Raw genomic sequence first — 24,037 nt, 5'->3', positions numbered from 1 at the left:
AAAAAAAAATATGAACGGTTGCTCTTACATTTTCCGGTATACTGGGTAGAAGGAACTGCTGGGGCCTCTGGAAGACGAATGTCTGTACGGGTCGGTCATACTGCAGCTTCAGGCATCCGCCCGGTTCCGGGACGCCCTTGTTGTACGCTTCCGTCAGGAATGACTCGAATTCACTCTGGGAGTTTTTCCGCACATCGGCCAACACATTCAGGAAGCGGATGAAGGTATCGTGCCACGGCAGGTACGTGACGATGACCATCGCGGTCGGTGATTTCGGATCATGCCTGCAGAATCCGAACCGCCACTTGGAATCGATATTGGTTAGTACGAACGAGTGCACCTGGATTGTCCGCCTGAAGTCGGAATAAGAAGAAGAAAAGGAAGCATGATAGAACGTAGCCCTATGAATCATTTTCATTTGTACATATGTATTTCTTCGTGGGAACGAACGGAACGTGTTTCAATGTCGAGATAACACGAAACGGAGAGCCAGTTCGGAGACATTCAGTTATGACTAAGCACCGCGCTGGTCAGTGACATGCCTAAATACATACGCAATCGAATCATTTAAATTGTGCGACAGTGGTTGGACGGTAGCTCCGGCGCGTTCATTGTTGGTTTATTGATTTAGGCTGTGAACCATTTGCCGAGTTAAATTTAACTCGTGGTTAAAAGTGACATTTCGAAAGTTATTTCTTATGTTCGAAAATCCCCGTGCTGTCGATCGACCGGTTTTCGAGCCACGGTCGTCAAAATTTAACTTCTTGTCTGTCAGAAGTATCCACGCTCGGATAGCAGGGTTAATCGATAACTTTTCATCTGTCAAATTTTAACCAAAAGTTAAAATAATCCACCAAATGGTTCAGAGCCTTAGTAGCTATCGATTAGGTGTCGAATTGGTATCCTCAAATTGAGAGCACCGTCTTTGAGAGTTGAATTTAATGTAGTTGCCTTTCGCACATTAATCTAATTTCAGCCCAAAATAATGATGGTGTCGTTTCTATGAATGGAGTGTCATGCGACTGCATAATACTACATTTCGTTTCGTCATATTCCCGTTTTGACACATGATTTTTGCTTTCTTTTCTATCTAGAAAATCCATCGAACGCTTCATTCCATTTGTTAATTTACTAGACAATTAATTTGGTATACGCCAGGAATTCCGTTAGTTGCGGAGAATCTCGATAGTTTCTGGAGAATTCCAAAACGAATTATGGAAAATCCTGATGTATTATGGAAACTCAGAAACGATACCAAAAATCTAAAAAAAAATCCGAATAATCCCAAGGCGGACTCTAGAAAAATCTCAGTAGGGATTTCGGCGAATCTCCAGAGGAATGCTAAACAATCCCTAGAAGAATTTCATTCTGATAGAGATTTCGGAGTATCTCAATCGGGATTCCCTTGTGGGGTTTTTGAAATCCTTATGGGACCCTTCAGAATACCTTCTGGGAATCTCTGGAATCTCTCCCAAACTCATCGCATTTGGAATTCAACGAAAATCATTTTGGTATTTTCCGGAATCTCTGGGGACTACATTGGCTGTGAAAAACAAACAAATACAAACTCCGATTGTAGTTGAAGAACCCGGGAAGTGAATTAAGATAATGAAAAATTATTATTATTATTTATCTTTATTAGGGAGGCTTTCAGCCTTGGGCTGGTTCGCCTCCAAGATAATGAAAAATATAAATAGCCGGTAAAACAAAAAAATGTTTTAAGGATTCAATCAAATTCCCAGTTATTTCCCGGTTGTTTTCGATACCAGGTTTCCCCGGTTCAGTGGCCACCCTGCGAATCTGAATTAATTCCAAACGAAAAGAAGAGATGAAAATAAATTCATTAGATGCTACTCGCGATAAAATAACCGGGTTCAAAATCCACATCCAGATAAGCCAAGAATTACTTTAATGGGGCAAAAGTGATTCCAAATCAAAATCCCGGGATGCTCGGAATTCTGGGATATAAAAGAAAGTAGGTACTTAAAGAACACTAAGTTTTGCAGGCAGGTAAAAGTTCCGTAATAGTAGAAGCAACAATCAATACGAAACTGACTCACTACTTGACTAGGTTATTGGTCCCAAGCAAATCGATTAACGTATCCCATTCTAGTATAAATTCCAGTACTACACTATGTTTGTTTTGATTCGCTATGAAAGTTTGACAGATAAAATGAGGGGTTCGGTCCCAAGCTAATCGATGCACCCCTCGAAACATAGGAAAATCCTTCCTATGTTTCGAGGGGTGCATCGATTAGCTTGGGACCGAAGATAGTGGTTTGCCATTGCAGACTTTGGTTCGCGAAAAAATGGCCTTACAAGGTTTGTTTACAAAATGGAGTTAAGGCCATTTCAATTGTTGGCCTTGAAATATTGAATTTACAACTCAAATACCCACAAAAAATTAGGAATACACTGAACATTTTGGATACAGCCTTAGTAGTGGTGCTTGATCACTTGACACTGAGGAAGTCTAGTCTGGACGAAATACTTGTATCTGTCAAAAGGAAGGCAATTTTAAAGGAATTAAGATGAAATTACTCAACCCATCCCAAAAGCAAACTCTGAGAATTCTGATTAATTTTTCAAGGCCTTCCTAATAAAAAAAATACCATACGTCCATACCCAAATGATAACCCATATTATAGAACCATTCCACAAATGGTTTGGATGATACCCTGAACACGTATTAGGGCTGTGAGGAATGTGAAATTTTTTAAAGTAGAAATACGAAAATTTTAATGATAATTCAGAATCATGAAAACATACATATCAGTAGTTGCTACTCCATGATTGACCAGATTTAGTGAAATTTGCACAAACAACCATATGAATGGGGTTTGGGACTAGCAATCCATTCTCAGTGTACAAAATGTGGATAATCCTTATTTTTGAGGTCAATAACGGCGCCGGTCACGTCATCGGGGAGGGAAAGGATTGATATTTCAACAACCGTTGTTACTAGATACCGAGTATACCTCTGCATATCCACCGTTGTCACGGGAAGGACGTTTTTGTTAGTGGGAAGGGTAAGTTCGATCTGGATTCACATTGGGAAGTGATGCAATCTTTTAAAGCCTGTTAAACAAATGATGCGACCCTACCTACTCAGTAATGTAAAGGAGCTTGGGTTCTAACCCACGATCTTCTGCTCAGTAAGCAAAAACGGTCGCTCTAAGGTCACCGTGCCCCTTTACATCATAACAAGCTACGACCCACGATCTTCATTATCGTTTACAAGAAGCTATTACACTGAAATGAAATCCTCTAAAGTAGCTAACAATTTCTTCCGAACCGGATCAGGCGCACGTCACATTGGTCTAAATATATTTATTATTTTTCTGAATCGTTCCTACAATCTATGTTATTAAAAATTTTCTACAATAGTGACCTGGATGATAGATCAACTCAGTAATTTAGTGAGGCTTGGGTTTTAACCCTCACTCATTAAGCAAAGACGGTTGCTCTCTAGCCACCGTGCCCCTTACATTACCACAATCTACGACCGACTTAACAAAAAGCTATTCAAATGAAGCGAAGTCTCTGAAAGAAGCCAACAATGTCTTCTAAACTAGATCACGCCCAGGCATGGAAAATCATTTGCATTCATTTCGTGCATTCATTTACATTCAACAGAATTCAACATTTACAACAGAATTCCGCAAAATAATGTATGGAGCTTTTGTAGGCTTTATTATTAGCTACAACATTTGTAAAAAAAACTAATATCCGTATCTATTATGCATGTTGAACCAGAGTGAACAGAAGCCACTACTGTTTTTCAATGAATGTATTTTACATTCATTTAAAAACAGTAACAAATTCAGCCCGCTCTAATTCGTGATTCATAAGAGATACATATTTGAGTTATGGGCAAAAGTTGTAGCTAATAACAAAACCTACTGAAGCTCTATACATCATTTTGCGGAATGCTGTTGATGAAAAAAGTTAGAGGCAAATGAATGTAAATGAATGCATGAAATGAATGTAAATGATTTTCCATGCCTGCATACACCCTTTTCGAAACTCATGGTTTAAACAATTCAATGATTGGCTATTAACTGCGCTTTATGCTCTCGGAACCCAATGATGGCGGTTTATTATGTTGTGGGAGAGTTTGGGATTAAACCTATGATATTCTGCTCATTAAGCAAAACCGATCCCTCTAGGGTTATCGAGCATCTCAAAACCACAACACTCCACGGCAAAATATGATTAAGTTTTCACTTTGTATGTAATGACATGAAAAGCTCCAGATCTTGAATATATCACAAAGTCTGGGATTTTTAGTTGTTTTCTTAGAACGGGACTGAATTTGGAAATGTTGGCCTTAGATCATAACATTTGTTCTAAGCCTTAGATTAAACAGTGTGTAAGCAGAATTTATAGGAAGTTCCAGAGCATCGACCACTTCGAAAATTCCAGAAACATCCAGAACCTAAGGAGTCTTCGATGTTTTTTTACCTTGATTTGTTTTTCGTTGATCTTGTTTTCCGTGCTGAGCACCAATGCTACCGACGCCAGGGAGGCAGCTCCCACACCTGACCCTACCTATCGACCCATCAACTCATGAACCGGGGACCAACGGCTTTACTTCCCTTCCGAAGGAAGGCGTGATCAGAGATGTTATGCCTCAGAACATCCCGGCGGCGGCGACTGGGATTGAACCCAGGCCTGCTGGGGTGAGAAATAATCACGCTTACAACTACACCACCGGCGCCGTTGTCTTCGATGTTAACAAAACTTTAAATTCAGAGATCAGGGTACTTCTGGAACAATCTGGAGGATTTCGGAAAAAGGGTGTGGTAGACAGGGTGGAGTATGAAACACTAATTATTATTTTAAACTGAACTGTGTCTGCCACAGTGGGGTTTCCGGAGCCCAAGTCTCAAGAATCACAAATATAAATAAGTTCCTGGGGTTTCTGAAGTTCCAGTAGCCCCGAAATTTCTAACTTTAATTGTTTCTTTTAACTCCCTGAAAATTTGGTCATAATCAGATAAAAACTCGAATTTTGATAATGAATTTTGTGTGTGCGAATTTTAAGCGGTACACCCTTTAATCATACTACAACATATTTTGCAACTGATAATGGAGAATGGGATAAAACTGGATGAATTCTAAAAAAAAACTGGGCATCACTGCTCTGTACGATAAATAGAAAATCGTGATAATTTTTCCTACAAATTATCATAAACAATTCACGTTATTTCCTAAAACTGAAATTCTGCTATTTTTGTGATAGTACTTCAGTTCCTTCGCGATTTTTGCGACATCATTTAATGTATCCGCGATTTTCAAGACTGAAAGTTCAGATCCGCTACAAATCCACAAAAATCTCGAAATCCGCGCCTGCTGTAACAGCTCTATAGACCTTTTTGACGTTTAATCATCTTTCTCTATCTAGCACACAATGATGAATGGACGGTTTGTTTTCCCACTAATCTGTTTCCCTCTTACTCGCACTCGTTCGCTTTAAATGGTACAGTAGTGTGCGCCGATTAAACGTCAAAAAGCTCTATGTGACCTATTGACAAATCCAAGTTTCAATCGGCCACCGTGGCGCTGCAATCGCAGCGGTGATAAGTCCGAAATAATGTGTCAAACTGAATACATTTTTGAAATTTCAACCAAAAAACTATTATTTTCTATTTATTCTAGCGAGTTTCTGTGGAAGTCAAAACATGATCCGAGCAAAAAAGTAGTACTCGAAAATGGTATATAATGCTGAATTTTATCGTGCTTTGTTTCGAAAATATCTTCCAAATAAACAAACATCATCCAAATCACCCGAATCGTCCACCGACTAAATCTATTGTCACTTAAAAATTAATTTCAGTCGGTGTATTGCGAATTTCACACCTGATTAGACTCCTGCGCTAAAAATAAGAACACAGAAATATTTTCGCACTGGTCATAAAAGTTAAATATGGAGCTTCTTAGTGCTTTCTAAAGCTTTAATTCAGCAGTGTAGCTTGCTAGTAATGTTCTAAAGCTGTTACTGCTTTCAAATAAGTCGATTTTTAAATTTTCTGGCCTGTGCGAAAATATTACTGTGCAATTATTTTTTGCACAGGAGTCTAATTTGGTGCAAAATGCGCAATATTAATCAGCAGATTAAATCGTTTTTCGTCTGGTGCTACACCGAGCAATCGGCCTATTTAATGGTTTTTCATCGATTGATTTAGTCGGCCAACTTTGTCTGTTGTTTAATCGGCAATTTCAAACCTTAAAATGTTTGCAGTAATTTATAAGTCTTGAAGTAGCTTTTTATTTAAGAACAATGCATTACAAAATAGTTTTATGCATTTTGTACAAGATTCATCCATGCTGACAAGAAATTTTCATGAAATTGCATTGAAATTAAATAATTTTGCAAACAATCAATGAAATTGTCAAGGGCTGTCACAGACTTATCACCGTCGGTTAGTGCTTATTCCTGCCACCAGGCGCGCATGAGTTTAAGTTGGATTTCTCAATTAAGGCTTATTGATTTCTCTGATACGTCATTTGATATCTGGACGCACTGTCTATTTTACTGCAGTACTCCTAGTGGTCGGATCTGGAATGTTGTCACAGCAGTTTGTTTTGAAATGTTTCAGTACTGAAAAGTTCATCACGATTCGTTTTGTTTGAAAGAAGTGATACCTGATGGAATCCGCGAACGTCGTCAGATTAAAAAAATCGCGAAGTTGTTAAAATTGGCTTAATCGACCCTGTTCAGTATTCTCAAACGTTTCCGTGAGTGGCATATTATCGATCGGCAGGATCATAGCAAGCGTCGTAGTGGAACTAAGGATCGAAAGCTGCATTTGAAGAGGTTGAGAACGGTTACGGCAAACCCAGAGCTGTCGGATTGTGATATCGCCAAGAAATTCAATGCCATCCAAAGCATTGTCAGAAGGATTCGTTAGTGAGAAGGATTTCGATCTTTTCGGGCCAGTAAGCAACCAAACAGGACACTGAAGCAGAATCTAGTGGCCAGAAGACGTGCCCGGAAGTTGTACAATGAGGTTCTTACAAAGTACGAAGGATGCATCCTCATGGACGACGAAACGGACGTGAAGATGGATTATGGGCAGCTTCCCAGACCAAAGTTCTGTAAAGCCACTGGTCGATGTGATGTCGCTAGCAAGTTCAAATTTGTTTTTGCCGATAAAATTGCAAGCAAACTTATGATCTGGCTAAGTATTTGCAGCTGCGGGCAAAATCTCAGGTTTTCGTGACAAACAATACTATGGATTCCCAAATGTACAAGCAGGAGTGTCTGAAAAAAAAACGAATTCTTCCGTTCATCGAATTCAGGCTCACAATGGACCTGTAAAGTTTTGGCCTGATTTGGCAAGCTGCCACTACAGCGGAGAAGTTTTTCAGTGGTATCGAGACAACTGCCCTCAATTCCGCCCAATTGAGAAATATTGGGCAATTGTTAAACAGAAGTTGAAGAAGAGTGGAAAGGTGACTCGGGATGTGACAGAGATGAAGAGATGGTGGAACAAAACGGCCGCTCAGGTTAGCCAACAGAGTGTCCTAAATATGATGAGTGGTATTCGAAGAAAAGTTCGTTTTTATATCATTAAGATGGTTCCGAGATACATCCGTTTTTTTTTTTGCGTCTCGATATTAAATGACTCGAGCTTTAGAGTGGATTTTTCACGATCATAGTGTCCAATATTTTCAATGAATAATTTGAATTAATTCCAAACGAAAAAGCAGAGACAAATGCTAATTCATTAGACACTACTTCCAATAAAAAATCCTGTTCAAATCCCTCTTCCAGTTAAGCAAAATATAACTTTAAAGGAGTAAAAGTGATTCAAAATCAAAATCCCGGGATGCCCGGAATCCCGGTATTTACTAGCAAGTATTTATAGAGCATTACGTTGAAGCCAAACGAAAGTTTTCAGTTAGGACGTGATAGCAGATGTTTCATAAACGATTTTTTTCAATGACGTTATCCGCAAACAATGCAGTGAGCTATTCTTAGTCATCATTGTGAACAATTCGACACCCTATGTAGGTACCTTTTACCCGAGAACCTATCTAAGCAAAGAAACGCACGGTTGAAGTTTAAAAGATGCTTTCAACCTTTTCAAATTCAAAAACAAGTTCCACATTTGCTATTCGCCTCGTCATGCACGGCCAAGAAACCTGCCACACCGGCTTCCGAACCGATGAATCACCACCCAGCTGCTGTGCACTGCCCCTTCCGTTTTCCGTGGTGCAAGTTCTGTTTCAAGGAAATCGTTTGTTCTGCCTCTCTCAGTTGGATAATGGATACACTCTGACTGTGTGTTTTGATCATTGTTGACCGCGAAAACGTCTTCCTCCAGGAAACGGATTCAGCGGAATTTTCGCAATAACCTTGTTTGTAAATACCAACGCTTTCAGTTTAGTGAACTAAACTGGTCACCGACAAGCAAATTTGATCCAATCAGTTGACAACGTTACTGCACTAATCAAGTCAGCTCAACCAGCTCAATTGGTTGAATGGAATAGCAGAAAGCTTTTAGCAATCCATTAATCTGCCTAATTGGACAAATTGGAACAATTAATCAACTCGTCACGCAAACCGTGTCTGTTTGTAAGTGATAGAGGAGTAGTGAGAAAAATCCCGTTTTGCTCTACTTTCTTCTTAACGCGGAAACGGCTAGTGCTACCTACTGGTGACCGACCACACGCCATTAGAGATGGGTCTGATTCCAGAAACAGGAAACTTCGCTCCAGTTTGATGCCCTTTCCTACTTCCAACAGACTGCGCGCAGCATTAGAAATTCAATGACTTGGCTTGGCTGAGAGATGCAATCATGCCGGTCTTTCTCGGCTCATCCTTATCCGACCCGATGCAGCTTATTACTGTTTCTTCACCGTCAACCGGTGGTTGGCCAACGGGCGCTCCCAGTGCTGGTAAAATACGGCTCAATAAAACTTGAATTAAATTATTACAGTGGGCATTGTTGTTCGTGTTGTGCTCGCAATGTGTGCAGTATGTGTAGGATTAGTTCAAGAGGGTTGTCCGCGGTGCGGGTAAGACACGGTTGGCGTGCTGTGGTTCATACGAGGAAGTCGGACAAGAAACAGTAGTTCAGATGAAGGAGAGACAGCGTGTATAATAATAACAATAATCAGCACTAATCAAATCAATGAGGATTCCACCAAACGACGTGAATGGTGTTGCTTTATACGGAATGAAATGAGGAGCTCGGGACGGGTGTGAAGTGATGGAATAGGTGACGCATCGTTAGCTGAAAGCGACATTTCAATGTACCAGTGAGTGTGATTTAGGTGATTTCATTATTATTTCTCTTTTCGAATGAATAGCTTAAGAACAAAAGCGACTGTAAAAACTCTTTGGGAAATTTCTAATATATATGACAAAGACGTATCAAAAATGTCCTTCGATTCCATTCGTCCACCCTACTTCTTTGCATATCGATTAGCTTCATCCATTATAGGTGGCAAACAAATCCATTACATAGTTTTCACCAAAAGCAGCAGCAGCAGAGTTGCATTATCGTAACGACGAAGACTGCATCGGTGCTAAAAGCCGGTATAAATATAGCCATTGGAACGTACCACAAACACACACTCACACACGTGCGCCAAATGTGGCTATCGATGATTGCGAAAATAAACATCACAATCGCTGCAGACCGACCATATCTAACGTCTTTGGAACTGCGAACGCGTGAATAATCGAACGGTCGAAAAATAAGCATAGCGAACTTTTTGCATAATCACATCAACACCGCGTGGAGCAGACGACGAAGGAATAGGGTAGGTTAGTTGGGTTGGGGAACTACAATAATAAAAACAAAAAACAGCTCTACCACGAACGAAGCGAGCAACAGGCTGAAGAGAGAGGGCGTTGTTGTTCTGCGCGATGCGATGGTGTTGGTGGCCAAAACAAATATTACGAAGAAATGGAAATACGATGACGCGAAATGAACGATGTAAAAATGAAACGATTATGCCATCATCACTCGGCGAGCGAGCACGATGACGGACTGATGCTAAAGACCAGCTAAATCGATTGCAAGGTTGACTTGGGTACACGTTGGGAAATTTCCACGAGTCATATTCGTCATATTATGTGGAAACGGAACAAGGCCTAATGTGGGCCGACCCACGTCCCGTTACGTTCTCATATTATTTTCTTCTGGTATCAGCTTCTGATGACACCGACGATGGAGCTCAGCATTCGAGATTCATTTGTGAGGCCACCAAGAATGAGTTATATGACGCATTTCGCGCCAAATCGTATTCGGAGCTGGCAGCACCCTCTCAGATTTCAATGAAATTTTCTGGTTGTATGGACCTTTACTAAATATGCCACTTTGCATACTTAGTTTTTCCAAAATTTATCTAGACTAACATTTGAGAAGGGCTAAACTTTTTCTGCCGATTTTTTCAAAAAAATATTATGAAAAAATTACAACTCTTACAAAAATGTGTTGTATGGATGACTTTTTTTGACTTTGACACTGAAAAAAATCGATTTTTAAAAATTAAAGTCGATTTAAAAAAATGGCCACGTTTGATTTGGATGAAACTTTACCTCAAGATAGGTAATTATGTTTACTACCATCCATCCATACATCGCGAGATGGGCACTTTTAAGGAAAAAAAGTTTGTCTTACAAAAACATTTTCATGTCTGAACTGATTTTTTTTTATTTGCCATTTTCACACAAAACTAAACCAGTGAAGCTCAAATTGCGATTCAATTTTGTCTAATCAGCACTTAAGCTCACTTTGATTAATCGAGAATTTCATATGAAAAGGGCTCATGATGCATTTCTCGCCAAATCGTATTTGGAATTGGCAGCACCCTCTCAGAGTTCAATAAAACTATTTGGACATGTAGACCTTGTCAAAAAAAAAATATCATTCCCTTATTCTGTTGTCTACTACTGATGCAAAATTTGATAATATGTGAGAGAAAAAAGACAAGATTTTTCATATATCATTTATTTATATATTTTCAATGTTTTAAACCTATTTTCATACATGCGCGAATTCCGAAAGCCGTGCGAGACAACCGAAGCGAGAAAAAAGGCTTATCATTTAAAGAGTGCCACCAAAATAAATGTGATAGCCTATGTTGGCAAGTTGATTATTTTTGGTTTCCTCCCTAGATATTCTGCTTGTTTTACTATTGAGCTTTGTTCAAATTTAATTATTTCACCGCACGTATCAATCATTTCAAAATCAGGGTGTCCATTCAAATTCCATTTTTCAATTCCCGGTTTTTTCCCGGTTTAAAAAAAAACTGTACCTTAAACAAAAAAGGCGTTCAAAAATAACCCTATAGAGATAATGATAAAATTTTGTGAGCAGAATTCCTCTACAATATGCAGGGCTGGTAGTGGGTATTTTAAACAATAGTATTGACTACAACAACGGAAAAAGGTGACCAAATAGTAACTTTAACCAATAAAAAAGTGACCAATAGTGACATTTATTGATCGGAAAGATATTAAAGATATCGATCTAATCTGTCGTTTAATGCGATCCACTTTGGTCAATATTATAAATTATCAAACCACCATGAGCATTTTACAAGCTTTTTTAAAATAAAACAAATGATTGATGCATCTTATAAATTTGTTTTCGTAAAATCAGAATTAATTGGATAATCAATAGGTTAGCTTGTAACCTCCATTTCCTCACACAGTACTCATTTTTCTGCCACGATTTTTTGGAAACCAACCGTTGAAAATTTAGAGCCAGATCGCGAATTGGTTGAATTTCGGGATGTGCAAGATTGAACATAGAAATTTATTAGGAAATCTTGAAAATGAGAAAAAAAAATGAGGAGAAGAGAAAAATGTTGAACGTCTTGGACTAATTTGTCAAGCAATTTTAAAGATCTCGAACATAGAAACTTCTGTAAAACTTCAAAAATAGACAAATTTTCATATCTCTGGAACCTAGAAAAGTGTTCTACCCAAGTAACAATTCAGTGACCATTTGGCATCCACTCTGATTTATGATGGTTTTATAACGGCAATGAACAATCCATTTAGTATAAATACAGTATTTCAAAGTGTAAAACATTCCTGCTTAGTAATTCAGCTTTTTGCTGTTTTAAAAACCTTTTATAGTCTGGCAAGAAAGTCAAATACTGTCTTGTTTTAAAAATAAATTTAAAGCAGTTCTCCATCCCTCATTAAAACTGCTCTCTAATTCAAGCATAAACGTCATTAGCAATTGTATATTAGTGTCTTGATAAAATAGTTTATAAACGTGTTCTATCATTATAAAAGCAATCATAAAACCATTAGGTTTTGCATTAGAGCAAAAAGTATTTATTGTTGCTTTTTAGGCTTTTTAAAGGGCATTATAAACTACCCAATTACTTTGTTTACAAATTGAGCTTAAATTATGGTTCTTCATAGTTAATAAAAGCCAAATTTATGACAAGGAAATCTGGAAGGATAGACGAAGTAGGATGAAAAATTCAAGTCGATTTCAGCAAAATTTACTTCTTTAGAAGAACCAGCACACCATCCACGACTAATCATCTGGCGGAGAAGAGTAAAGTGAGCAGGGCCCTCGAATTCATAAATCATTGTTGAAAGTTGAAAAACATACCAGCTTCCTTGCGAATAGATGACAATCGAAATAAAAACCGGCAGCAAACCACTGAAACTGTTAGCAGAGAATAGCTGGTTTAAGATCAATAGCAGCGATTTTATACGGCGAAAGAATCAACTCTTCGCAAATTTCATTCAACCGTACATCCCTGCATCGTTGGATGGTGCACTTCTGTAACCACCCAGAAGAAGGGGATCTTTTTCGGGAACGATTGCGCTTCCAGCTGTTCGAAATCCGAAATTTTGCAAAACAAAGTATCTGAGCGCAACTAATTATCGAAAGATAAACAAACTTTGCAGGCAACTTTACCTCCATAAATGCTGCCATAAATCTGAACGGGTTAGGATCAAGCAAATTGGCTTTAGATAAATACAATTCAGTCAGCAAGCTTTCTTCATAAAAGCCATATTAAAACATTATGAATTTGTTAAGGATTTCTTGAAAGCAAAACAACTTTTTCACAAATGAGCCATGAAAATCAACTTTTATGTCACCGCCATGTTACAATTAGTTTGCTTGTTTTTTACAATCTTCGATTTTCAATCTATAGTTCCTTGGAATAACTATATTTTGGTACATTTCGCAATGACCTTTAAATGCGAAAATCAAAAAAAATAATCTTGGTCTAGCTCGATCTGAAGAATATTTTTTTTCTCAATGTAAAATAATTAATCAAATTCACGTTTTACGAGGGCGGACTTATTTTTTTCTCGATGTTTTCACGTACATTTCACATAACATTTAATAAGGCACTTAAATCTAGGCCACTTATGGAGAACTATTGTAATAAATTTGGCTATTAGACAAGATTTTTGTACCATCAGTTTCTATTTTAAATGTATTAATAAGATCGGATTCATAAATCCTTTTCTATCTTGATTGATGTTTTCCTAGTGGATTTAGCAAGTAGCTAGGGGAAATGGCTTTGAAAGGGTTTTTATTGTTGCTAAATAGCTTTTATTGTAGCTTTCAAATGGTTCTTAATGCGTTCGTCATACAACCTTTTGCAGTAAATCAATTTTGAAGAGCTTCGAGAATACACCCTTCAGAACCTTCTCCAGGGTGGGCCAACTAGACATATTCCAGTCTTATTGAGGTTTTGGTGGATGCATTAATGAAAAAATAGCCTTGACCAGAGTTTTATGAATGTTGTTTTATAGTTGCTTTGTAGTATTTCATAAAACTTAAAATGTTACTTGGGCTAGATTGTATCAATAATTATCATTATTCTGGAACGAAGAAAATTTTCTCGAAAAATCTCGATCTTCAAAAAAGTTGTAAGATTCTGGTATACATTTTAGTGATATTGGGAATTTTTATTGTTTAATGCTGTTGCTTAGTAACTCGCGATCATTAATTCAAACAAATTAAGAAAGCGTAGAATAATTTACGATACGTTAGAATGTAAGTTCACAGTCGGAAAAAAAATTAATGTTTCTAAAATATAGAAAAGATTTCATGATTTTAAACATAGAATTTATCTTAAAATCTGGGATTGGAAATTTGTTGATTCCGGACTTGTAGAAAATACTATTTGATGGCTTAGAAAAGAACTTCTGAAAAAAAGAAGATTCTACTACATAATTTTTCGATATTTGCCGACACTAAAGCTTCCGGCCTTCAAAGATTTATCAAAATTCAGTTCTATGAAAAAATCTGTAGCGCTTGGAAAGTTTCCTAGACCATTTTCCACTTATTAGGCTTGGAAAACTTTCAAGATGACGAAGAGATATCGGAACTAGAGTTTTTTTCGAAACCTCAGAAAATTTGAGATATCTTAAAATCATAGACAATGAAAAAAAATTCAAACCCTGTTTTTTTTTTTCGGTTTTTCCAGTTGTCTAACCTAGTTTTCCCAGTTTAATTGAAACAGTTAAATGTGGTAAAATACCCCATGTACCATCGCAAGCTTTATCACATGATAAAATGTTAAAATGTAGTAAGGTCAAAATATGTTATTCTCAATTGTGGATTGGAATTGAGAAGAGAAATGGAAGGAAATTCCAATTATGATTTTTGAAATAATCCGAAAAGAATATTTACAGGATTTCAAGAAGATGATTTCAGAATGCTTATTTCAAGGAAAGTATTTTTTTGAAGTAATGAAATTGGGTTGTTAGCGGAATGCTAAATAAAACAGCAAAAGGGTTTATCTTCCATTTAATTCCACTTAATTAATTTTGGTATCCATGACAGATACGTATTTCGACTACAATGTGCAGTCTTCATCAGTGTCATTCCCACTAAAGAACTTATCAAAATCTAACCCCCTTAAGTACTCACCCCCTAGGTAAAAAAGTCAAGATCATAGGTATAAAAATGAACTACAATGTGTTGAATCGGAACCTACCTAACTAATAAAAACCAAAGATTTAAGTAAGCTAAAGGAGAAAAATCTATACAAATCTCTAATAAGGAAAATCCCCAAAGGCTTGGTAGCCATCATAATGAAGTAATGAAATTGGGTTGTTAGCGGAATGCTAAATAAAACAGCAAAAGGGTTTATCTTCCATTTAATTCCACTTAATTAATTTTGGTATCCATGACAGATACGTTTTTCGACTACAATGTGCAGTCTTCATCAGTGTCATTCCCACTAAAGAACTTATCAAAATCTAACCCCCTTAAGTACTCACCCCCTAGGTAAAAAAGTCAAGATCATAGGTATAAAAATGAAACTACAATGTGTTGAATCGGAACCTACCTAACTAATAAAAACCAAAGATTTAAGTAAGCTAAAGGAGAAAAATCTATACAAATCTCTAATAAGGAAAATCCCCAAAGGCTTGGTAGCCATCATAATGAAGTAATGAAATTGGGTTGTTAGCGGAATGCTAAATAAAACAGCAAAATTCCACTTAATTAATTTTGGTATCCATGACAGATACGTATTTCGACTACAATGTGCAGTCTTCATCAGTGTCATTCCCACTAAAGAACTTATCAAAATCTAACCCCCTTAAGTACTCACCCCCTAGGTAAAAAAGTCAAGATCATAGGTATAAAAATGAAACTACAATGTGTTGAATCGGAACCTACCTAACTAATAAAAACCAAAGATTTAAGTAAGCTAAAGGAGAAAAATCTATACAAATCTCTAATAAGGAAAATCCCCAAAGGCTTTTTTTAAAGTATTTTTTGTTTTCACACTCTCGGATCATTCGTGCTTTATCCGGGTGAGATTCGAACTCATGATTCTTTGTGTTTTATATACTAACCTTGGTATTCAAAGATGTCCTAATCTTGGTATCTGCACAAAGTGCAGAAATTAATGTTTAATTTATCTCTATGTCCGGTATCGAACATTTGCATGCCAAAGCATGGTCAGAGTTTGCAAGGAGTTTGAGACGGCAGGAATCCACTTCTCTTTCTTGAAGTAGCTTCGTAACATGATATGTCTCGCTAAGCCTGCATGCTAGAACTACTTCACTCGGAACACTGTAGCAAAGAATTCAAACAATGACACCATATGCATTCCAATGACATCATATTAAATTCTATACATTTAACTAACTAGTAGAAACAACGACAAAATCACCGCTTGATCTGGGCGCCAACAGATTGCGAGTGACAGAAACAAATAATATGAAAGTTGTAAGCAAGAGAATATCATTACAAGTTTAAAGGTTTAAAAGATTCTTCAAGACCAAATTATGGCCTACAAGACTAATATAAAATCAAAATTGTTACTTGGGATGAGTATATGTATATGATCTTTCCCGGTGCAATTTAGGTTTTCCTGCATTTTTCCCGGTTTTTTCCCGGTAAATCCGAATTCCCGGTTTTTTCCCGGATTTCCCGGTTTTCCCGGTTGGATGGACACCCTGCAAAATGTCGCGACCGTACCGAACAAATTCCAGGGCTGGTAGTGCAGATGCTTTAGTGACTAAAATTACGGAAATAGTGACCAAATAGTGACTTGTAAATACTTAATAAGTAACCATTTATATTGTAAATAAATTTCTGCTTAGAATAATCTTGGACTTCTCCACTGCATTCAATTGGAAATTCAATTGGTATTCTCCTTAGAATTCCCATAGTATTTCCTCAGAATTCTCAAAACAAAAATCCATCACAGGATAGCTTTGAAACTCTTTTCAGAATTCCTTTGAGATTGAACCCTTAAAATTTGATTCCATTGGAATTCTTCTCGGAATTTAGTTTGAACTCTTTAGAATTCTCTTGGAAGTATCTTCAGAAATCACCCCAGAATTCTTTTAGAACTATCCGCAGAGACCATCTTTGGAGTTCAAGGGATTTTGATGGAATTTTCAGCAGAGCTCTTTTAAGCAAAGTTTCAGTACTAATTTTGAATTATTATTAGAAATGGACATAGAATCTTCATCCAATCATCATAGAATTCTTCTCAGAACCTCGTTAAAATGCACTCTCAATGAAATTGGAACTATTTCCTAAATTGTTCGGAGCTGAATTTTGTGTCTCTAATAATTTAAAAAATCTCCAAAAAAGGCGCTCGTATGTGTTAAGCCAAGTTATATAGTGTAAACCAGGGTTACAATTTAAGCGGGTATGAAAAAATCAGTCCTCAAAGCACTTAATTTTACATGAGACTTTTGTAGTCTGTACTTTGGTATTCTTCTCTGATATATCTTGGTGTCATCCTTAGAATCCTTTATATTCTCTTAAAATTTACTTTGGATTTTTTAAAGTTCTTAATTATCCTTGAAAGACTTTTGAAAATCTATCACAGACAAATACCTTTGGAAAGTTTCCAAGGTTTACAATTTATTTTCTTGGAAAGGAGGCATATTTTCCCCGATTTTTAATCGAAATTGAGGGCATTTCCCTATATGTTTCCTGGTGTTCTAACGTTTTGCGGTTCACTGGTCACCCTGGTTAAAATTTTCAATTTTTTAACACATATGTATATTTTGTTAAAACAACTGTTCCGATGCAATGAACCATAACACATGCGGGAGGGAATCGCCGTGGAAAACAATCTTGGGATGACACTGGAAGTGCCCTTGACGATTCCCTTGGATGGACGGATCTTCGGTGGTGGACTGTATTTTCGGATGATCGGATTCGATGGAAAGAACACCTTTGCTAAATTAACTAAACTACATTTATTGCTCTTTGCTCTAGTGTACACACTTTGAAGGTTGAATTAATACTGATCTCGTTTTGTAATGTTCTCCCTCGCACGGTAGGGATTCGATAGTATTGAGCGTCGCTGTTCGTAGTGTTGCCGTAGAAATAGGATTGGGTGCTACCTCACTTCAGTCCTTCTGGGAACAGACGGAACATTCTCCCCCGGTTGAGACATCGTATCAACAGCTTCAGGTACCGATGAGGGGCAAACGTTGTCCTCGATTGGAAGTACGGAGACCTTGTTGATAGGACGACGGTACGTTGATCCGTTGGTGAACACATCGATGGCCCGTACTAAACCGTCATCACCTGGATACACTGATGTGATTCGACCCAGCTTCCAGCTGAGCGGGGGTTGAGTCTTGTCGTGGAGTACGACCACCATTCCAGGTCGAAGGTTTGGTGTCGCTCGTAGATTCTTCTTGCGTGGTTGGAGAGAATTGAGGTAATCCCTGGACCACGCTCGCCAAAAATGCTCACGCATCAGTTGAAGATGTTGCCATCGATCGAGTCGGTTAACGTTGATATCTTCCAGAGACGGCTCGGCTGGAGCGATCAGCGGACGACCTATAAGATAGTGAGCTGGCGTAATTACCTGTGGATCTGCAGGATCGCTGGACACGCTGTACAACGGACGCGAGTTTAGGATGGCCTCTATCTCCGTCAGGATGGTCGCCATTTCTTCGAATGTCAGCTTCACGTTGCGTACGACTCTCTTCAGGTGGGTTTTCGTCGCCTTAACCGCCGCTTCCCACAGACCACCGAACTCTGGTGCGTCCGGCGGGATGAAATGCCACTGTATCTCACGTGCTTGGCAGAACTGTTGGATCTTCTTCGCAGTTTGTTGATCTTGGAATTGCCGATACAACTCGTGTAGTTCGTGGTTTGCTCCGTGGAAATTAGTTGCATTGTCCGAATGAATTTGTTGGACCATTCCTCTTCGACTGATGAATCTCTTCAACGACGCTAGGAAGGCATCCGACGACAGATCGGATACGACCTCCAAATGCACAGCCTTCGTCGCCATGCACACGTAGACTGCTACATACGCTTTCACGAGCTTCGGACGATGTGAACCTTGTTTCACCAGAAACGGACCGGCATAATCCACACCAGTCACTGCGAACGGAGGCGATGGTACGATTCTCGATGTCGGTAGATTTCCCATTAGCTGTTTGGTTTCATCAGGATTCGTGCGAAAACATTTCATACATGACCGTGTTACTTGTCGCACAGTAGACTTTGCGTTCAGAAGCCAGTACCTCTGCCGAATGATGTTGATCAAACCGGCTTGACCGATGTGAATATGCTCTAAATGCAAGGCACTAATCAACTTTCTCGTTACAGGATCCTTGTCGGGAAGAATGAGTTGATGCTTCGCTGCAAACGGCAGTTTCGAGCGATCCAATCGCCCTCCGACTCGCAGCAAGCCGTTTTCATACACCGGGCGCAGGTTGCCCAGACGTTTACATGGTTGATTGGAGACCAGTCGTTGAATTTCATCACCAAGGTGCACTTGTTGAATCACCTTGACGATTGCTTCCGATGCTTGACGTAGCTCTTCGACAGTGAGATGGGCTAGCTTCACACGATCGGGTGACCGTGGCCTTCGGCAGTTGCTGACGAACCTCAACACGTAGCCCATGATGCATTGAATTTTTCGAAAAGAGCTGTGTTTGAAGAAGAACGGAAAAGGCTTACAACTTACCGCAGGAGTTGCAGCTTGGACCTTCAGCTCGGGAAGGTTGTTGTCGGGAATCTCTTCGGTGTCTTCACCGTCGTATTCGGATGCGGACAGGAACTTCGGACCATTCCACCAGAGGCTGTTTTCTCTCAAAGCTTCCGGCAGTTGGCCTCGAGAGACGATATCGGCGGGATTGCTAGCCGAACGAACATAATTCCATCGATACTCACTGGTTTCCGTTTGTATTACAGCAATCCGATTCCTCACAAAAGTTTGAAGTTGATCCAAGGGTTTTTTGAGCCATGCTAGAACGATTGTACTGTCCGACCAAAGGACAACTTCTCGGAAAGACATCTGAAGCGCTGGAATCACTTGAACGACCAATTGCGTCAACAGAAGCGCAGCACAAAGTTCCTTTCGTGGAATGGAAAGATCGTGCAATGGAGCGACCTTTGACTTGCTGCACAGAAGACGTAAGCTTGCGGAGCCATTGGCGAAAATACTCCTCAAATAGACGCACGCACCATACGCCACATTCGATGCATCAGCGAAACCATGCAACTCGTGAGCGATAGTATCCGGGAACGTAACACACCTTGGAATGTGAATACGACCAAGCTCCGGTAGTGATGCTTGAAGAGTGGACCATTGTTCTTGAGTATCCTCGTCGATTGGATCGTCCCATCCTGCTGATGTCCTCCAAAGCTGCTGAACCAATAACTTCGCGGTGACGATCACTGGAGCGAACAGTCCGAGTGGATCAAACAATTTTGCCACCTCGGAGTAAATGATGCGTTTTGTGGCTGGTTTATCGGCAGGTTGCGAAATGGTTGGTGGATTGGCAATCATGAAAATGTCGATGTTCGGATCCCAGAGCAATCCGAGTACCTTGATTACTTCGTTGGGTCCATACTCGTGTAACGGAACTTTCCTTTCTCGATCTGCAGGTGGTATGTGCTCGAGAAACTCATCCGAGTTGGAGCACCATTTGTGGATATGAAATCCACCTCTGGCAAGCAGTGCTTTCAGCTGACGTTGGCATTCGATGGCATCTTCGAGGGTGTTGGCTCCAGATAGAGCATCGTCGACTTAGAAGTCTTCTATCAGGATCCGAGCACCGATGGGATACTCAGAACCTTCTTCCTGGGCAAGCTGCACCAAACACCTCGTTGCTTGGTATGGTGCACAAGCTGTACCGTACGTAACGGTATTCAATTCAAGTACCCTCAACGGATGCGATGGATCGGATCGCCAGAAGCATCGCAGGAACCGCCTGTCCAGTAGCGCCGTGAGCACTTGACGGTACATCTTGGCTACATCGGCTGAAAAAGCATATGGGTACTTACGGAATCGCAGCATAATTGAGAATATTCCATTCTGCACTACTGGGCCGACTTGGAGCATCTCGTTGAGCGACAGCTTGGATGGTTCGGACTTGGCGCTAGCGTCGAATACCACTCGACACTTGGTGGTTGAGCTCGAAGGACGCAGCACCGCATGATGGGGCAGGTAGTACCTACTCAGATTCGGTGGGTCATCAGCTTCCTTGATTTCCCGGCAGTGGCCGAGATCCTCGTACTCCTTGATGAAACCGACGTATTGTTGCTTGAGTTCGGGATTGCGTTCCAAACGTTTTTCGAGCATGAGGAATCGCTTGAGCGCCAGAGAGCGGTAGTTATCCAACTGGTCCACGTTATCCTTGAATGGCAGCTTCAAAACAAACCTACCGGTCAAATCACGCTCGTACGTCGATAGGAAATGGGCTTCACATGACAGCTGTTCGGGTGAAAATGGAGAAGCGTCTGGTACTTCCTCCATCTTCCAGAATTGGTGCATCAATTCCTCGATGTAATCGATCGAAGCAAAGTTGGCGTGTTGGATAGCCGCGTTCAAAACGTACGGCTCGTTTATCACTCCGGCTACCACCCATCCAAGATGAGTGTCCCGAAGTTGCGGTAGATTTTCACCTAGGCTCAGGTGATCGGGCTTCAAAATGTCGAAGAAAAGCTCTCCCCCGATCAGCATGTCGACCTTCTCGGGGCAGAAGAAACGTGGATCGGCGAGTTGGATGCCGTCAGGGATTTTCCAGGTGCTGAAATCGATTTTGCTGTTTGGAATAGTTCCAGTTACCTTGGGTGTAACCAGACACTCGATGTTGGCTTGAAAGTCGCCGTAGCTCGATCGGAATTTTACAAAAACTTTATCACGAGCTAGAGTTCTTAATGCATTGATTCCAGTGATCGGGACGTTGGCTTGCATCTTAGGAGAACCGAGGCGGTTTGTCATTTCTTCGGTGACGAAATTCACTTGTGACCCACTGTCAAGTAGGATTCTGCATGGATGTGTTCGGTTATGCTTATCTATTGCTTGAACGACAGCAGTGAGAAGCAGAACGGTCTTCGATGCTTGGACATGATTGCTTGAGCATGTAGTGGACACGGATTGATCCACTACCGAGACAGGAGGTTCAACAATAGCTGGTTGTTTGGTGACGACTGTATGCTTTGGCGAAGCGACGATTACTTTGCCATTCTGGCTGCTGTTCCTTTCGTTGTCATCGTGTAGAAGAGTATGATGCCTTCTGTTGCATTTTCGACACGTTTTGCTTGACGTACACTGTTTTGACTGGTGTCCCTTTCGGAGGCAGTTGAAACACAAACCTGTCGTTCGAACTTTCTCTGCCTTTTGGGTTGCTGTCAGCTGCTTAAACTCATCACACTGGAAATTGAAATGTCCGTTGCCACAGAATTGGCAGGAACCTTGGTATGTACTGGAGCTTGTGGTGGCTGCATTGGTCTTAAGCGACGGCATCTTGCTTGTTGTTGGTGTAGCTTTGGGTTTGGAAATCGTTGGTTGGGATAATGCTCGTGATGATTCACACTGTTCCAGGATTTGACAGCTGGTCTTGAGGAAGGAAATCGTCTGATCGTACTTTGGCAGCACTCCTCTCTGCTGGGTACGCTCCCAGGCCATTCGCGTCGAATCGTCCAAGGCAGTGACGATGAGGTACACCACGATGTGCTCGGAGATTCCGATCAGCTCTTGGTTCTGATACCGAAGGCTTTCGACGTGTCCGGTTGCTTCACTCAGTAGGCTGTCCAGTTCCTTGAAAGTTGCTTTTGACATCTTATTAAGGGTCAGCAACCCTCGGATGTGCGATTCAACAATCACACGCTTGTTCTCATAACGGTCCGTTAGCACTTTCCAAGCTTGCTGATAATTTCCTTCGTTGATTATCCTCGTATCCAGTGCACCCGCTGCGGATTCAACCAGCGCTTTATCCAGGTGGTATAATTTCAGCGCTTCCGAGTCTCCTGATTGGGCCATCACGTCCTGGAAAATCGCCTTAAACTTCGGCCAATTTGCGTAATTGCCGTCAAACGTAGGGATAGGCGCTTTCAGTGGTTGCTGCTGGATGATTACTTGTGGTTGGGGAACAGAAAAATTCGCAGGTTGCCGTGGAGTGGCCATGTTAATCATTTCCTGGACGCGGTTTGACAATTCACTGTGACGATCCTCGAAGGCACAATAAATATCGTCCTGCTCATCCGATGCTTCGTCAGGAATCAAAGCCATGATGTCACTATGGAAGTGGCTGAACTCCGTATAGATTGCTGCTAGTTTTTCCTTCGTACACTGCAGCTGGGCCAACTTCATACTCCTTTGGTCTCGCAGGGTCAACTGAATCCTAACTAACTTCTGTTCGATCTGTCCTCTCTGGCGGAACAAACCTTTCAATTTCCGCATCGTTTCCGAATCCATTCCCTCTTCCCAATTGAATCCATGAAATGAACCGGACGAATTGGATCTTGAACGCTGCCCGGTTGGAGTACCTGGTAGTTCCATTTGAGGTAGAATTGGAACTTTCTGCGCTTGCTCCATTTGCACTTCTTCCACTTGCTTCGCTGGTGAACGTTCCACCAGCATTTTCGTTTTTGTTTTCAAATTCACTTTTTCACTTTTGTTCTGTTTTTCACACACACGTGGGACGCACTGATCGTTTCGACACGGATCTGGCAACGTAGCACACGCGACGGGACTAAATGTTTCGGTATGAGTTCGGCAACGATGCACTCTCAATAGGATTGATTGATTCGGCACTAAATTGGCAACGTTGCACACACGACGCAACTGTACATGACCTTGTACACGCACACACTTGTTTTCGATTCGTTCGGAGTTAGCAAAATGGCGTTCACTTTTTGTCTTTTGCGACGGCGGACGATTGCGGACCGCAAACTACGCGGCGCATACGAATGTGTGTACACAGCACCAGCAGCAAGAAACTCGTTTTCGTTTCGTTTCGTGTAGCAACGATGTGTTCGCTCGGGATGATTAGGCTTTTCTCCTGGCAGGAAACCTCTCGTGGACTGGGTACCGATCCTCTTCGTGGGCAGCTAAACCTTGGCTGCATTCCGATCCGGCTCGAAGGACCAAATTATGTTCCGATGCAATGAACCATAACACATGCGGGAGGGAATCGCCGTGGAAAACAATCTTGGGATGACACTGGAAGTGCCCTTGACGATTCCCTTGGATGGACGGATCTTCGGTGGTGGACTGTATTTTCGGATGATCGGATTCGATGGAAAGAACACCTTTGCTAAATTAACTAAACTACATTTATTGCTCTTTGCTCTAG

At 40.4% G+C, this 24,037-nt stretch overlaps 1 protein-coding gene across 4 annotated transcripts in view; it reads right to left on the bottom strand.

Moving 5' to 3' along the window:
* LOC135703522 (DENN domain-containing protein 1C) overlaps positions 1 to 24,037 on the bottom strand; it is a 79,684-nt gene that overhangs the window by 36,547 nt on the left and 19,100 nt on the right. For all 4 annotated transcript variants that reach the window (XR_010517746.1, XM_065224758.1, XM_065224759.1 and 1 more), the window contains exon 3: positions 29 to 353. Coding sequence is in view for 3 of the 4 variants with exons in the window: in XM_065224758.1 (XP_065080830.1) it covers positions 29 to 353 (325 nt within the window). In the remaining variant the exon portion in view is untranslated. The remainder of the gene's footprint in view (positions 1 to 28; positions 354 to 24,037) is intronic.

This window comes from Ochlerotatus camptorhynchus, unplaced genomic scaffold (assembly GCF_037179485.1).
Source record: "Ochlerotatus camptorhynchus isolate MF236.1 unplaced genomic scaffold, CSIRO-AGI_Acam_v1.1 ptg000215l, whole genome shotgun sequence".
NCBI classification, from domain to species: domain Eukaryota; kingdom Metazoa; phylum Arthropoda; class Insecta; order Diptera; family Culicidae; genus Ochlerotatus; species Ochlerotatus camptorhynchus.
The sequence above is the reverse complement of the archived record's forward strand: the minus strand, read 5'-3'. Positions and strand labels throughout refer to the sequence as shown.